The 18133-nt window shown below is 44.9% G+C and overlaps 1 protein-coding gene across 3 annotated transcripts in view; it reads right to left on the bottom strand.

Moving 5' to 3' along the window:
• Positions 1–15409, bottom strand: part of OMA1 (OMA1 zinc metallopeptidase) — a 74946-nt gene extending 59537 nt beyond the window's left edge. Inside the window, exons 1-4 of one of the 3 annotated variants that reach the window (XM_056122321.1) lie at positions 15298–15391; positions 11024–11231; positions 5589–6086; positions 1945–2173 (exon numbers count right to left, since the gene is read on the bottom strand). In XM_056122321.1, the coding sequence (XP_055978296.1) occupies positions 1945–2173; positions 5589–6067 (708 nt within the window). In that variant the 5' untranslated portion in view covers positions 6068–6086; positions 11024–11231; positions 15298–15391. Of the gene's footprint in view, positions 1–1944; positions 2174–5588; positions 6087–11023; positions 11232–15297 lie in introns of all 3 variants that reach the window. The other 2 variants (XM_056122322.1, XM_056122320.1) reach the window with 2 other exon arrangements.
• Positions 15410–18133: the final 2724 nt, after the last annotated feature.

The following is an 18133-nucleotide window of genomic DNA, read 5'->3' as shown; positions in this document are numbered from 1 at the left end:
TGGCAAGTTAACTGTGGCGTATTCAATATGCCAAACACAGTAACAACAAGTCTCACAATGGAGACGTTACTGGCCCGCTCGAGCAAATCAATGACCAGTGGGAGGACAGTGACAGTGAACAAAAGAATATTAAACTTTTCACCAAAAGTGGACATTTCATTATTTTTAAGTGTTTCATTCATAGTTTGAAGCTACAGAACAAGGGGGCCCTCATTCTCTCTGTTGTGCTGAGTAAGATGCAGAAGACAACACATCTCTTGAAGCTATATTCATGAGGCCTTTTCAAGTGTTCTGAGGAAATTAAGGATGTTCTGACATTAATTTAACCTGCATATCACAATCAACAAGTTTGCCCCCTCCTTCCTTGAGAGGCGCTGTACTCTCTAATGTCCAAATAAAAACAAGTGGTTACAACTTCATGTCAGTCAGGATAGCATGAGGCCTGTCTCAATCTTTCCAGTACACTTTACTCACAATTGCCTCTCACTAGCCTATATTCTAAGGAATATTTCAAATCTGTTTAAAATCTACTAGAAATCATTGGTCTTAAGAATCTTTTTAATGAAAAATCCATTATTTCTTTTTTATTTCTTTTCATTATTTCTTTTTCTTTTCACTAAAAACATAAGCTCAAGTAGAATTAAAAGGTATAAAGGTAAAACAAGAACAAAGTTGTCCTGAGGCTGAATATCAGCCTCAGCAAATATCAGCCGGGTAGGCACCAGGGACAGAAAACTGATCTGTCCTCCAGGATCTCACATGTGGTGTAAGATGGCTAACAACTGGATTGTTAATTTTACAAGGAATGAAGCCTTTCGAATTCGAACTTTATTTTGCATTTAAAAAAATATAAACTACGAGGTCGGAGTGATAATACAGCAGATAGGGCATTTGCCTTGCACACGGGTTCGATCCCCCAACATCCCATATGGTCCCCCAAGCACTGCCAGGAGTAATTCCTGAGTGCAGAGCCAGAAGTAACCCCTGACCACTGCTGGTGTCACCCAAAAAGCCAAAAACAAACAAACAAACAAATAGATAAAATTGTTGGCTTGTTAAACAAAAAAGAGGGGAAAAATACACACACACACACATCCTAAATGAATGTTTGAGTAAAACTAACTTATTCTCTCTTATTTTAAGGTCAAAAATTCAGAGTTCAAATCTATATATTCCAAAAATAAACACAAAGAACTATTTTGTACACTTGGTCCCCATGAACTAGGCGTAAAAGGGAACACTATAGCACTGTGGCATTGTCCTCCCGTTGTTCATCGATTTGCTCGAGTGGGCCCAGTAACCTCTCCATTGTGAGACTTGTTACTGTATTTGGCATATCAAATATGCCACGGGTAGCTTGCCAGGCTTTGCCATGCGGGCGAGATACTCTCAGTAGCTTGCCGAGCTCTCCAAGAGGGGCAGAGGAATCAAACCCGTGTCAGCCGTGCCAGCTGCATGCAAGGCAAATGCCCTACCACTGTGCTATATCGCTCCCAGTAAAGAACATGCAAATATTTGCCCGGAAGGAAAGTACAGCATACAAAGAGAAAATAAAAAGTCAGCAACCTAGCGCTGTTGAAGCCAGCACCAGACCCGACTACAAAAGAGAGAGTTCACAATTTAGTCCCTGTGAAGGATATCCCTAGAACCTAAGATAGTCAACCCTGTCTAATTCTTTCTCAGAGGGCCAGAGAAGAGTTTGCCGAGTGACCTGTGAGGTGCAGGGGTTGGCTGAGTGAACAGGAGGCAGAGAGATGCAGACATTAGAAATCTAAATATGAAAAACACATTGGAGCTTTTCAGGGAAGAAATGCTAATTCCCTACAAAGAAAAAAATGTTCCTTCTAAGAGAAAAAGAACCAGCATGCCTTTCAGACATAAGAAACATTCCTGCTTTGAGTATTGGATTGAAAGAGCTACTTAAAAACAAGTCTTACTACTTACTGCTTCGTACTCCAGCTCGGACAAAAGTCTGAAATGTTCTTTGCCCAATACTAGCAGCTTGCTCCTTCCCGTGATCGGACTCACTTCCAGATGAGTAAAATAAAACACTATGAAGAGCAATCCAAAACTACTCAAGCCAAAGACCACCTTCCACTTATTCTTCCTCACACTTTCTTTAAACAGTTCCTTCTTGTTAGGAGGAAGTGCCTTCCACCAATTCCTTATGCCCCTAGAGCAGAAAAGAAAATTTCAACGTTCTGCTAACAGTACCAACACAAACCACCAGAAGTCAATGCTCAGGCTAGAATTGCGTCTTTAAGTGCTAGACATTTTCTGTTTCTCCATTTCTCTTTTTTTGATTCATAAAATTCTTAGCTAAGTAATGAAAGAGTAGAATGAACAGCTATGTAGCTCAAGATTCTAGTGCTCAGTTGGATTTTCTTTCAGAATTCTACAAGCAAAAACATCTACGTGAACTATTTTACCATAATCCTACCAGTTAATATTCATTGATATTTTACCACAAAGGGCTCTTCTAATGATCAGACATATGTCATCTCTTTTAATTTTCAGAATAGCCCTGTTACTAAAGAGAAAATTAACACAGAAAAGTTAAGACACGAGTTCAAAGTGATACAAGGAAAAAAAGAAGAAAATCAGGCAAAGAAGGCAATGCTCTGGGAGAATGTGCACGTCCCCTTAACAGTGATACTACCCGTGGGCCAGAGTTCTATCTGCAGCCCCACTCCTCACTGCAGCACACTTGCCTCACGGTACCCACGGCCAGTGTTTTGCTAGGGGAAAGTAAGACCACCTCGGCACCCACTAGAAGTGACTCCTGCTCAGGAGCAGAAACTCCATTACGCCCTCTTGACCAAAGCAGAGACGGAGGAAAGGAAGCCCGTGTGCAGAAGAGGAGAGGAGAGAGATTACAGCTAGCCCCGAGGAGGTCCAGTCCCTACGCTGCCAAGAACACTCCGCACTGCTTACTAGGGCTCAGACACTGACAACTGGCAAAGTTTTGAACACCAAAAATGTTTCCTCATGAATTTGTCTGTAAAATCATATCCCCCCCAAAAAAAAATGATGTACATCACTCTCTAGGAAAAAAATGCTTTATAAAGTAACTTCTTAAAGTGATATTTATTCCTATAAAGTGACATGATTCTAATATGCCTTTAGATAAAAGGCTTCAAACTAAAGGGAAGTAAACCAAACTGTGAAGTATACTTTTCTCCTATTGAAATCTTGTTAGAACTTGCTTCCATGGGGCTAGAGCAACAGCACAGTGGGGAGGGCAAATGTTTGCCTTGCACGCAGCTGACCTGAGTCCAATCCCCAGCATCCCACCTGGTCCCCCGAGCACAATCAGAAGTGATTCCTGCATGCAGGGCCAGGAGTGACCCCTGAGCATTGCCGGCTGTGACCCAAAAAGTGAAAAATACATAAATAAATTAAATAAAAAGTACCTGATTCTCTGAAATGTATAAAAACAATGGTTGGGAATGTGGCTTGGCAGTAAGACACATACCTTGTTCGTGTTGAGGCCCTGGTTCAATTCTCAGCATCACAAAGAAAAATTAACTCAGTCTAATGTATAAAAACATTATCTAAAAGGAAATATGAAGAAACTCACAATAATAATGAAAATAACAAAGTTTTTAAAAAAATCATCTTAAAGGATGAAAAAAAGACCCTGGGCTGAGTCACGACAGACCCTCGCACTGAACTCTGCCAGTACTCCCAACCTCCTTTTCAACTAGCTCTTGCCTTTCTGACTTCCAAGTTGTCTTGTCCAACTATTTTACAAGATCTAATTCAGTTTCTCTTCCTTCCCCATCCCGCAGGTAATGCCTCAGCCCCATCACCTGCCCTCAACAAGGATCTGATCACCAGTTTGGGTGGAATGCCTCCAGTGTCCTGATGCTTACCCTAAAGAACTTTCCCTCCACCTAGTGCCCTCGCCCTGCTTGTTGGCTATAAACTCCCATTGCCTATGCTGACTCTTGATTCTATACTGAGGCCACAACCCCTATTGCAATAGCCCTGAATACAGTACAATTGGCTTTCACTGCTGGTTCACTAAAGCCTCCTCCCTCTGGTTCTCTCAGACAGTCATTACTTACATTGACAGATCTAAATCAGCTACATATGTTCTGGTGTGAGGGTAGCTTCCCAGGTCTGGCATCATAAGGGTTAAAATTCACAAGCTAGGGCTGAAGTGATAGCACAACAGGTAGGGCGTTTGCCTTGCACGAGGCCAACCCGGGTTCGATTTCCTACATCCCATATGGTCCCCCGAGCACCACTAGGAGTAATTCCTGAGTGTATGAGCCAGGAGTAACCCCTGCGCATCGCCGGGTATGACCCAAAAAGAAAAGAAAAAAAAATTCACAAGCTAGACGCTTTGAGCCTGGAGTCACAAGATCTCTTGCAGAGACATTTGGGAACAAAGAATCCTGTGCATCTCCCTTTACAGATAACTCGGCCATGAGTTCTCACAGCTCCAAAGATTTTTACAGACTTTGTGGCATTTCTGCCCTAGCTTTTTGCCAGCCACCAGAGAAAGCCTTGCAAGAAGAAACTGAATTTAATAATTCTTAATGTTTTTCTTGATTGTGTATGAGCTGATCAGCAAAGTCCTCTGTATATATAAACCCACTACTCTCTTTCCTGAGGGCCAGAAAGTCTCCTAGGATCTCTCATGCCCTTCCTGCCTAGGCAGAAGTGCAATTTATTTTATAACTCACTGTCTCCACTCTCTTCTTTACTATTTACCCATTCAATCTCATATCTGATCTATCAATCATGGAGCTCTCTTATCCATTCCATTAGGGGCCGACGCCGATACACAAAACACAATACACGACAGAGTCCAAGTTCTTGCTTCTTGACAAAAAGAAAATTGAGCTAGCTGGTATAGCAGGAAGGCCTTCCGGTCCATCAATCTGAGAAGGAGTTGAGAAAAGAGCTTGACTGTACTTAGTCTGTCCTTATACTGAGTTTTCTCTACAATTTTTTTTCTTTTTGGGTCCACACCCAGCAGTGCTCAGGGCTTCTTCCTGGCTCTGCGCTCAGGGATAACTCCTTGTGGGGCTTAGGGAACTGTCTGGGATGCTGGGGACCAAACCAGGGTCATTCAAGGCAAATGCCCTACCTGCCATACTATCGCTCAGGCCCCTGATCTACATTTCTGATTCTTATTAGAAACATAAAAATCAACCCTTTTATTAAAAAAATTCACACAGATACATAAATAATTTTTAAAGATTGTATTCCTAAACTTTACAACAATGTGGAAGAAATCATTTCAATATTTCAATATTATTAAATCAGACACTTAAAAAAAACAGATTAGAAGCAATCATTTAGAAATTTAACAATTTAACTCCTTGGGCCAGAGTGATAGTACAGTGGGTTGGGTGTTTGTCTTGCAGGAAGCTATTCCTGAGTGTAGAGCCAGGAGTGACCACAGAGCATCACTGTATGTGCCCCCTGCCCTGCTCCAAAAAAATAAAAATAAATAGAAATTTAATCCTGCGCTAAACATGGGAAGGCCATCTTACAAATTTTCTTTAAAAGTGGAGGTGTACAGATATCCTTAAGAAATTATTTTTTTACCAAAAAAAAATTAGGTATTTTACCTGCCCACAATGATTGCGAGTAGCTTCTGCACGGGTTTGAGGATGAGCAGCAGGAGAGGCAATGGGCCAGCCTGGCAGCGCGGGGACACGTGGAAACCCCTGACCTGGGCTGGAGGAGAGGCGGGCGGAGGAGCAGGGCGGCCCGCGTCTTCCCTGGGCCGGCGCTGCCCGGAGAAAGGGAGATTCCCGGGGGACCCTTTCCTGGGCGAGGTGCCAGTTTCCTCCGCTGGAGTCCTAGAGCAGCAGCCTGGCGTTTGGCCGTTCCAAGTCCGACGGCCGCGAGCGATCCCAGGAAGGAAGATGTGCCTCTGCGCCTGAGTCCATCCCTGGCACCGTGGCCGCAGCTGCATCACCACCGGGTCCAGCTGTGCTTGGCAGTGGACAGGGGAGGCGACGGGGAGTCTGGCGCACTGTCTCCAAGGGAGCAGGGCCCCGAGATGGAAGAGGCGGTTTCTGGAAGGCCTGCAGATGAAGTGCATCTTTCTTTGGCTCACCTCTCTGGAACACAAATCGACACCGTAAATAGTTCTGGAGAAGAAAAGAACAAAAAACACTTGTTTATCCCCAACTGTTGCTCCGGCCAGTCAGCTTGTTCCTCCTTTCATACCCCCTTACCACCCTCTATAGCAATGCCTGTACCAACACAGACCAGAGAGATCTGACTTGTTTTGCTAACCCCACTGCACGTACTTAGAAACCTGAAGTTGATTTTCTTCTTGTCACTGTTCATTTTTAGTTGCAAGGGGGTGAGGTGGGGTGGAGTGGGGTGGGGGGAATGTCTTTTTATTTTAACAGCTAAATTATCTGAGGATGCTGATGAAGGATTGGGGTTGGAAGACTGTAAGCCTGGAACTCAATAATGAATAACTTTGTGACTTTGTCCTTCACAGGGATTCAATAAAATTTAAAGAAGAAAAGCTGGATTAAATGACTATAGCAGTGAAACATCAGCAACTGGGGAAAAGCGAACATGTAACAACCCAATGGTAAAGTGAACTTAGAAACTGAGTTTGAAACACCAATTCCTTCTCAGATATAATCCTTCTTCAGTGGGCTCAGGATGTGAGAGGGGCCAGCCTCATCCTCCCACTTAAATCATTCTTCGAGCGGGAGAGAAAGCTAGTTAATAGTTTAGAATAGTGGGCATCAGACAACGAACAGGGACCCCTGAAAGACGGGAAACAAAACGGTGAGTCCCAAGACTGCCCGGGTTTCCTGCCAGGGTGTTTCCAGGTCACTGGGCAGGTCAGACTTTTAGTCGTCCCCTAAACAACAAAGATGAAACTGGAGCTTCAGAAAGTCACAGCAGCAGAGCACCTGGCCCAGAGTCTACACCAGGGCTAAGGGGAAGAGCTGCAGAGGTTACTGACACACCCCCTCATTGAGTAATCCATTCTCATAGAGAGCCCCTCTCTCACGGAGACAACCCCTCTCAGAGACCCCCTCAAAGAGCCCCCTCCCTGAGAAGCCCTCTCGCACAGGGAGCCCCCTCTGAGAGACCTTCTCTCTCACAGACACCCTCCCTCACTTAGAGATCCCTCTCTCACAGAGACCTCCCTCTCTGAGAAGACCTCGCTGAGACACTCTGTCAGTCACAGAGACCCCTCTCTCACAGAGACCCCATCCCCTCTCTCTGATAGAGACCTTACCTCACAAAAACCTCCCTCTCTCACAGAGACAGACCTCTCTCACAGAGACACTCCCTCACTCATAAGAGATTCCTTTCTCACAGAGACCTCCCTCTCACAGAGAACTTATCTCACAGAGACCCCTCTCTGACACAGGCCTTCCCACACTCATAGAGACCCTTACAGAGATCCTCCCTCACTCACAAAGGCCCCCTCTCATAGAGACCTCCCTCACTCACAGAGACCCCCCTCTCATAGAGAACTCCCTCCCTCACAGAGACCCCCCCCATAGACACCTCCCTCAGAGACCCCCTCTCATAGAGACCTCCCTCACTCACAGAGACCCCCCCATAGAGACCTCCCTCAGTCATAGAGATCCCCCTCTCACAGAGATTCCCCCCTCTCTCACAGAGAACTTATCTCACAGAGACCTCTCTCAAACAGAGACCCTCCCCCACTCACAGACTCTCTGACAGAGACCCTCCCTTACTCACCAAGATCCTCTCTCATAGAAATCTCCCTCACTCACAGAGACCTCTTCTCATAGAGATCTCCCTCTCTTACAGGGCCCCCCTCTCTCACAGAGACCCCTCTCTTATGGAATCCCCTTATCACACAGAGACCTCCCTCACAGAGATCCGCTCCCTTGCAAAGAACCCCTCTCATAGAGAGCCCCTCTCTCACAGAGAATCCCCAAAGACCACCTATCTTACAGAAAACTCTATACTTGCAGGGATCCTGTCCCTCACAGAGAACCTTCTCTCTAGCAGAAAGCCTGAAAGGAGGGATCACTGACTACAGAGCCAGGAGTCAGCCCTGAGCACAGCCTGGTGCGCCAGCCTCAAAACAACATATCCGCATCTATCAATATTTATCAGCAGGAGCTACTGCCTGCTTCCTAATAAAAACATCAGAATATAAGAGTATTAGCTATTATGACCATATCTTTCATACTTAAGAAGTTAAAGGAAAATTTCAGCATGCTATGTAGAAATACACACAATTCGCTTTAAGAACTACAATGAAAGTTCTAACCAGAATATACAATGTCTTAAAATTCTATATAAAAAAATATATATATACATACACACACACACACAGAGAGAGAGAGAGAGAGAGAGAGAGAGAGAGAGAGAGAGAGAGAGAGAATTGGGTCAGAGAGATAGTATAGCAGGTAACTTGGTAAAATGTTTGACTTGCATGCAGCCAACCTGGGTTTGATCTCCGCCACCCAGACTAACATTGGTGTTCGATCCCCTGCCACCTTGAGCACTTCCAAAAGTAAGCACTGAGTACTGCTGGGTACGTTTCATGACCATCACCCCAAAATAAACAAAAGCACAAACACAATGAAATTAACAACAGATTAGACATTGTAGGGAAAAGGATTCACAAACATGACACCAATGAGAACCGTACCCAATGAAATAGACCAGAAACTAATGCATGGAGCATAGGTGAGGTGTGGGACCCCTCCAACAATGCACAGAGCATGGGTGAGGTATGGATCTACTCCAAGTAGACTAACACAAGCATAACTGATGTCCTCCAGAAGGAAGAGAGCAGCAGAAAAAAAAATAAACACTTGAAAAAATAATGAGCAAAACTCTACAAATTTGAATGGAATATGTAGCACTATAGCCCTGTCCTCCCATTGTTCATCAATTTGCTCGAGCGGGCACCAGTAACATCTCCATTGTGAGACTTGTTGTTACTGTTTTGGCATATCAAATACGCCACAGGTAGCTTGCCAGGCTCTGCTGTGCGGGCGGGATACTCTCAGTAGCTCGCAGGCTCTCCGAGAGGGACAAAGGAATCAAACCCAGATAGGCTTCGTGCAGGGCAAACGCTCTACCCGCTGTGCTATCGATAAAAATGAAACTACTTTATGGTACACCATGGTACACCTGAAATTCATGAAAGAGAAAGTTCTGAATTTGACACCACCGCGGGTAGAGTGTTTGCCTTCATCCATAGATAAAATGGACAAATTGCCTGAAAAACAGTAATTTTCAAAGCTCACTCATGAAGAAATAAATAATGTGTATCTACATCTTAATCAAATTTGTAATTAAAAACCTTACCAAAGTAAGCTATAGGCCCAAATGACCTCTTAAGGGAAGAACATTTAACATTTAAAGAAAGATTAATAATTCTATACAAATTCTTTTAGGAAATTAAAAAGGAAGGATAACTGAAACTCATTTAATAAGACTAATGTTACCCAATACCAAAGCAATACAGAAAATGACAAGAAAACTATGGTAACACTTATTGAAAAGAAAAAAAAAACATGAACACTACTCAATTTTTTACAAGTTCATATATTACCTCTGGTATTATTTAAAAACAATGTGAATAAAAGCCAAACTTGGGGCTGGAGTGATAGCACAGCAGGCAAGGCATTTGCCTTGCACGTGGTTGACCTGGGTTCGATTCCCAGCATCCCATATGCTCTCTGAGCACTGCCAGAAGTAACCCCTGTACATCACCAGGTGTGACCCAAAAAGCAAAAAAAAAAAAAAAACTCATACTTTTTTTTAACTCATACTCAAACTTGTTAAATTACCATCAATTTCAAATCAACAGAGTCCAGACTGACATAATAATTTAACTTCATTAACAAGATACATCCTGGGTTTTCTTTGGGAGAGAGGAATGAAGAGGGGAGTGGGGAAGAGGAGTTATTTTCTTTATTAATCATTTCATGATCAGGATAAAAAGTGCGAAAAATAATTTAGGGCTGGAATTTTATTTTTCCCTCCTGAATCAGATAGGAGCATTAGGATGTTACAAGCCCTAATCACACTGACACATGAATCACTCACAAGTCACACTGGAAATTCTTTTCAATCAGTATTAAGAGTATTTCCTCAAGATGGCCACATGAGTTACAGGCACAGCATAAATGTAGTCCATTATCTCCTGAGGGTCATAATTCAGTTGAAATGGGGGGGAAGTACCTAAATATGAAAGTATTGGGAAACAATAAAGTTCCTCATTAAGTCCTATGCACAACATTAATTTTTTGTTTTGGGGGCCGTACCTGGCTGTGCTCAGGACTTACTCCTAGCTTGGTGATCAGAGACCACATAACCAGGCACTGGATATGGGGTAAGAGGGACCAAATGCAGATCAGGCACATGCAAAGCAAGCTCCTTACCCACTTTTTTAAAGAGACATTGTATATTCTGGTTGGGCTGGAGCCATAGCAGAGCGGTAGGGTGTTTGCCTTGCAAGCAGCCAGCCCAGCCAAGCCAGGATTGAGTCCTCCACCCCTCTTGGAGAGCCCGGAAAGCTACAAAGTATCTCACCCACAAGGCAAAGCCTGGCAAAGTAACTGTGATGTATTCGATATGCCAAACACAGTAACAACAAAGTCTCACAATGGAGACGTTATTGGGCCCACTCAAGAAAATCGATGAACAATGGGAGGACAGTGACAGAGACATATTCTGGTTAGAGCTGCCTATCTTGCCCTTGTATGGATTTATTTAAAGACAGTATCAAAAGTAGCCGAATAAGGGCTGAAGTGATAGCACAGCGGGTAGGGCATTTGCCTTGCATGTGGCCAAGCCGGGTTCGATTCCCAGCATCCCATATGGTTGCCTGAGTACAACCAGGAATAATTCCTGAGTGCAGAGCCAGGAGTAACCCCTATGCATCACCAGGTGTGACCCAAAAAGCAATAAATAAATAAATAAAAGTAGCAGAATAATTCAGGAAAGTCACTTTTTAATACCATTTGGTCAGAGGGGGGAAAAGAAGGGTTTTTTTCAATTGCTACAAACAGGAATGTGTACTCACTTTAAAGAGTCTTCTAGAAGTCAAAACGCATAATGATACATACAAACTCACTTTCTTCCCTTGACAGTGGTCCACAGACTTTGCCAGCCACACTCCTTTCCCAAGTGCTTCCTACAGCCTCCATGAAGAACAGCAGAGGCCTGGACTGTCCTGTAAGTCCCTAGTGACCTCTGCCTCAAGCCACAGAGTTACCAGTGGACATCTGATACTGAAAAGATTTTTTGGTGAGAAGGTGTCAGGCACAGGAATAGAAATGTACCAATTGCTGCTGCCGTTGGTGACAACACAGCGCAATACACAAGCTACAAATGCAAACAAAAGGCTCTTGCAAAGGGGAGGTAATGGAACGGACAGTGGAATCGGCGTGTGAAAAGCAAGAGATGGACCGTGAAGTTCTGCGAGGATGCATACCTTCCCGGTTCTCCAAACTGCGCTTACAATTCCTTACAGCTGTATGTTTCATGAGCTTTGAATCTGTACCTAAAATAAATCCCATTTCAAGGAGTTTCTATAACTTGCAAATAAATGATACTTAAGTAATGTATATAATACAAAAGTTACCCATTTGGGGACCAGAGGGCAGGACACTCACCTTGCATGCAGCAGACCTGGATTCAATCCCTCGCACCCCTTATAGTCCCCCAAGCACTGTCAGGAGTGACCCCTGCGTGCAGATATAAGCCCTAAGCACCATGTGGGGGTGGCTCGAGTTTGACATTAAACCAAAAAATAAATGAATATGTTACCCATTTGTCTTAGACACAAATTATTTTTTGTTTGTTTTGCTTCTTGGGCAACAACTGGCAGTGCTCAGGGCTTACTCTTGGCTCTGTACTTAGGGATCAGTTCTGAGGTGCTCAGGGGATCATATATTCAGTGCCAGGAAATGAACCCGGGTCAGCCACATGCCAGGCAAGCTCCTTAATCCCTGGTACTATCTTCCCAGTGCCTACAATTTCTAATATTATACAAGTTTTTTTCAGTGGAAACACTTGAGAGTTCCTTCTCTACAATCCAAATTCCCAACTTTCAATATTGAATCAGTTCCGCTTAATACTGAAACTGTTCTCTACAGTGACTTAAGCAACCAAACATCACGACCAACATTAAATTAATCACATCAACTCTGGCTCCATTTCTCAATCTAGCCACTCCTGGGCATAGGAACCTAAGGATAACAGATCATTATGCACCTTCTTTCTGTCATTTTTCACCACTAACTCTGACCCCTCGAACTCATCCTCCCCAAACGAGAGCTGCGAAAATGCCAAACAACAAAATGCTACAGCTCACATAAAATCCTATATTGCTAAATTATTATGCGGCTGTCTGAAAAATGTGAATTTGTGCACTGACAGGTATGTGTAATAATTTAAATAATAACACATGCTCCTTGCAAATACTCTGTAGATTGAAGACTGCAAACTCAGATGTGTAACACCACAACACCAAACCAAACTTTCTTAAAGGATGGCCATCATCTGTATCTGCACTGTCCAATAAGACAGCTCCAATATGGTGGGAATGAGAAACAAAATTTTTTATTAACTTTATTTTATTGCTCCAGTAGGTAGGGCATTTGCCTTGCACGCAGCCAATATGGCCGACGCAAGTTCGATTCCTCTGCCCCTCTTGGAGAGCCCAGCAAGCTACCAAGAGTATCTCACCTGCACGGCAAGCTACCTGTGACATATTCGATATGCCAAACACAGTAACAAATCTCACAATGTTACTGGGCCCACCTGAGCAAATCGATGAACAACGGGAGGACAGTGACAGTGACAGTGATTTTAATTTAAAATTTAATGTCACATGATGGCTACTGTATTGGACAGTACAGGTTTGAGCATCCAGGACCGTGAACATCAGTAAAGCTATACTGATGTAAAAGCAGAGTCAGGCCCTTTTAAAAGAGTATAAGGAAAAAGTTTTGTGCTTTACATTACCAAATTTCAAATATTCTCAAGGAAAGCCCAAAGTTCAGATGTTATGTGAAAGTTACCCATTTAAAAATTCAGGCAACTGACTTACTAAAGCATTTTCTCAACTCCCTTAGCCAAGTAAACAGATTCCCCACCCCCCCATTCAGTTTTTATCTCTGACTTACACAATTCATTCATTCACTTCTTCATTCAGTATTAAATGCGCACCAACCACATGCCAGTCACCATACTGGATGCCAGTGATACCCCAGAAAATGAAACAAAGACCTCTAGCCAATAACAAAATATGCTCGTGTCTACAGGTACAAACAAATCTCAAGAAAGATATCCCAAAAGAGATGATTTTGATTGGCAGGATGAACTGAGAGCGACTTAGCATTTCCATCTTAAGTATCTGTGTGTTGGTTTAGTCTTTGAGGATGTCTTACTTTTGAAAGGCCCTGAACCAATAAAGGCAACTTTTCCCCTAATTTCCGTTGACTTTATGGAAGTCAATAACTTCGTATCATGGCAGAGCCTGGCAAGCTACCCGTGGTGTATTCGATAAGCCAAAAACAGTAACAATAACGGGTCTCATTCCCCTGACCCTGAAAGAGCCTCTAATACAGCAGCGTTGGGAAAGACAAGTAAGGAGAGGCTGCTAAAATCTCAGGGATGGGATGAATGGAGATGTTATTAGTGCCCGCTCAAGTAAATCAATGAACAATGGGATGAGAGTGAATAACTTCCTATGATAGACCAGGACCCCTTATAATGCCACCTCCCACCACTTCATAGGGTACCTTTGCCTCACCCCCATTTCACCCATTCTTCAGACCCCCTGATTTACTTATACTTCTACACGAAGCAGAAAAGCCCTCAGCTTATGCACATCCATTTACTCAGCTCTGTTCAGAAAATAAGCACACCTGCCCTTCTTTGGACTTAGGTGAACATTTTTACCAGGAACTAATGCCACAGAAGGCATAAGCAAAAACGCCAAACACAGTATGCACCTAACACAATCATTTGGATCGCTGACAGTCAAGTGTCATTTAGACTAGAAAGAGTGCGTGGTATTTTGCGATTCCGGGCTCATCCTTCAGAAAGGATAGAGAATGGGAGGGGGGAGAAATCAATTTCTCCATTTTCAAAGAGCCAATCAGTAGACTATACAGGGTGTAAGAGAGGAACGGAGCTGACACATCCTTCTTCAAAGAACGTAGCAGGTCAACCAACGGAGCTGGCAGGCTCCCAGGATTACTCAATTAATGATGTGAGAAAATTAAACAGTTTGGACTGTTAGCCTCGAAGAACGTCTCGGAGCCTTAATTCTCTAAGTACCATCTCAGAAAGAGCAAGTACAGCACTCACTGGCACTCAGAGCTGAAGCCTGCGAGAGAAGCTGCCGAAAATGACTATTTCTTCTCCAGTTTCTATGGAAACAGCTGTCAGATTGGCAAAAAATAGGACATGTACTTTAAAATAATCATTCAAGCAAAGTACACACATGATGGAGGGCTTTAAAAAAATAAATAAATAAGTTGGAAAGGCAACAGACTTGGTTCTGGAGCTCCCGAATGTCAGCCTGCACCCGCTTCACCCAGGCTGGGAATGACGGGTTTGAACCTAAATCCTTTGAAGTGAAGGTTACACGGCACTGACGGGAATCGCTGGAGCTGATCAATGCCTGAATTCCAAAGGCGCTATTTTCATCTCCCTGCAACTAAAATTTCTCATCGAGGAACCGCATGGCACCATAAAACCATTGCTTCCCCCTTTCAAACGCAGGCAAATATATTGTTTAAATATCACCAAACATGATGATTTTCCTTTGCTTCTTTTCTTTTCTTTTCTTTTCTTTTTTTTTTTTTTTGCAGGCAAGTTTACAAAGAAATTATTTAAAACTCCCCGAGAATGGTGGGCGACAGGGAAACGTTCTATTTTTCATGGCTGAGTGAAAAAAGGCAAGAAAACTTTTCTCTACTTCTAAAAGTGAACAGGTTTTTAAAAAAGGGGAGGGAGGGCTTCCATCTCAAAAACGCTTTGAGCTGCTGTTTTGCAAGTGTGAAAGGCTGACCAAAAAAATTTTGAACCACCCCTTGCAAAGGAGTGGAAGGACGTTTGCTATGTAGAAAGCAAGCCGGTGAGGGTCGGGGGATGGGGGACCACTTGTCCCCAAACCCACCCATCCTGCCCATCTGCAAACCCCCAGGATGCCCGGGCAGCACCCGGCAATGCCACATCCTTAAGGGAAAAGGAAGTTTGCACCCCACACCCCGTTTCCACTCCCCGCGCCCGGCGCCCCCCGGCCCCGCACCCCCAGCCCCTCCGAGGCCTCCCCCGCCCCACCTGGGCCCGGCCCCACTCGGCGGAGGAGGGCTAAGGCGCCCCCCACACCACGACAGACCCGGGCAGCGCTGCCAGCAAAGCCGACTCCGCGGACGCCAGCTGCGCATGCGCACGCCCCGCGCAGAGGCCCCGCCCCCGCACTTCCTGCCCTCGGCGCGCGGCCCGGGCGCCTTCCGCCCCGCCCCCGCCGGGCAGGCACCAGCAGCCGGGCGCGCCCGAGTCTTCCTCCAGCCTCCCCGAGCCCCGCGAGCACCGCGGCGCTCTAGCGACCCCGTGTGGCGGAGGAGGGACATGCAGGGAATTCTCTAAACTGGGGCTTCTCGCTCAACTCCAGGCAGGCCCTGGGGCGCATTGGGTGGGAGGCTAGGTAGGCCTCGGTTCCGTCCTTGCACCGCAGGACTATGCAAGCACGGTTGCATGTGGTCCAGAAATTCAACCCTCATCATCTTCATCATCTAGAGGTGCAGGGATGCCTCTCTCATGCCTGAGTCCCATCTTCAGTGCCACCCGCCTTCACACTGCTATCTGGGAAGCCCAGACGGTAATTATTATGCAGTCTCAGGGTATCCCAGCTTGCACCCAACCCAAGTGCAAGTCCCACCTCAGTGTGCAGCTCAGTGTGTGTGCAACCCCACTCATGACGACAGCAAAAAGGGAAGTTGAAGACAGACGTCAGTAGAAGGAATCTACTTTCCTGTGACTTCTGGAATGAAATTTCACAGAAAGATGAAGCCTGAGCTAAAGCATCAAGAAGTTGGTTAAAAAGGGCAGATGAGAAATTAAGGCCTTTGTAGCCTGTACTCATCCCACCAAAGATTATGCAGCACCTACTGTGTTCTAGGTGCCAAGGATATAGCTTGAATGTGGCAACCCCAATCCAACCTCCACAGAGTCTATTCACAGTAAAGAAATAGAGGCTATTTATAGCCTGTTTAAGGCTATAAAACTGCATAGGAAAAAAAAATTGCATAGGGAGAAGGACTGTAATCTCACGTAAGTTATATAACATAATATGCAAAATTAAAAATTTTAGTTGCCTAAGGGGGTATGGAGTCTCCAGCAGAACAACCTGTACCCATAGGGCAAGTGCATCAGCAACCTGATGTTGTCTTCAGGCTTCCTGTTACCCCAAAAATGCTGCTGTGCCTCTGGCTGGACCCCAACAACTAGGGACCTAGTTTGCCTGAGGAATTAAATGGCCAAAAGTTAGGTATGTGGAAGCCATGCCCAAAACCCACTTCCGGCTCAAACAGGTTTGTAATGATCTATCTCCCAGCAGTCAAGAAAAAAAATATTTTTAAATCTTTAGGTGTCTCTTTTAGAAGAAGCACATTTTTTCTTCTCACTCATTTGTATTTTGTAATGTGTTATTGGCTCTGAATCATTATCCTGGAAGACCCTTGACCAGGGGTGTCCTAAGAACTAAGCCATAGGTCCCTGGTCTTCAGGGGTTTATCTCCCACCCTATGGAAGATGCATGTCTCACCAAGCTTTCCGGTGTGTCAGGAACCTCTTTCTCCTCTTGAATAAACAATAGGTTAGCAGTCACATAGATACAGCAACTAGATGTGATGCTCCAAGGGAGATCCAGATGTTTGACATCTTATGGGACTATGTGAGGTAAAGGTAAAGGTAAAGGCCCTCCTGTTGTTCATCGACTTGCTCGAGCGGGCCCAGTAACGTCTCCATTGGAGACTTTGTTGTTACTGTGTCTGGCATATCGAATACGTCACGGGGAGCTTGCCAGGCTCTGCCGTGCGGGCGAGATACTCTCGGTAGCTTGCCGGGCTCTCCGAGAGGGGCGGAGGAATCGAACTCGGGTCAGCTATGTTGGCTGCGTGCAAGGCAAACGCCATACCGCTGTGCTATCGCTCTAGCCCATGGGACTATGTGAGACTGATCCCAAAGCAGATGCACTGGTGGAAAGCCAGCTACAACTGAGGAAGTCTGCAGCGGTCTGTAAGCCATGTACTCTCCCGGTGTCTGACGGGCAGGGTAGCAAATTAGAGAGATGAATCTCCTGCATCCTTCTGTGGCCCTAAGTCTCCGTGAAAATGAAATCATGATTTTGATGTTGTGTCTCTACTTTGTAGGAAGGGTCGTTCCAGAGGCTTCCTCTTGTTCTTCCCCACCATGAGAACTCAAGGCCACAAGATCTCAGATGGAGTTTGCTGGATCTTCCCCATCTATGTTCCTGATAGTGCACTCAGGGGCTGGGAAGTGGCAGTGGATGGTCCCTGTACCTGTGGATCAACTCATCACCCACCGCTGGTTCTGCTTATTACCCTCATTCCTGCCGAGATGCATGGTAACACTGCAGTGCCGAGATCCTCCTGGACCTGGTGAAATGTCCCGTTATAATAGTCAGCTGAGAAAATGGCCCTAGTCTGTGAATAACCCTTGTAGTAAATACTTGTTTCACTGTCTGGGTCTGAAAATCAAGTTAAGTCTGAGAGCTAACACAAACCATGACTTTTTATTGAAGCAACCACTTTCCATGATCTCCTGATCTTCCATTGTTGCCTTCTATTTGCAGAATCAAGGTGCAGCCATTTCTCCCTGAGAGGGCTCCTTGTGAGTTAAATGCCGTCCCACCTCCCTGCTGCCCAGTCCCCTGTGCTGCCTGTTGATCCAGAATTGCCGTTAATTCTAAACAAGGCTTATTTCTGGCTTTGGGCTCAGGGATCATACTTGGCAGACCATAAGCAGTGCTGGGGATAGAACCTGGGTCGAGAGTGTAAAGCACCTAACCCTCTGTTGTGTCTCTCGATGTTATCCAGCCCCAGGACTGTCTCTCGCACAATCATCCCAGCCTGCAGACAAGAGCCCCCTGGGA

Source organism: Sorex fumeus, unplaced genomic scaffold, assembly GCF_029834395.1.
Source record: "Sorex fumeus unplaced genomic scaffold, SorFum_2.1 ptg000045l, whole genome shotgun sequence".
Lineage (NCBI taxonomy): Eukaryota > Metazoa > Chordata > Mammalia > Eulipotyphla > Soricidae > Sorex > Sorex fumeus.
Note: the sequence above shows the minus strand (reverse complement) of the source record. Positions and strands in the feature narration are given on the sequence as shown.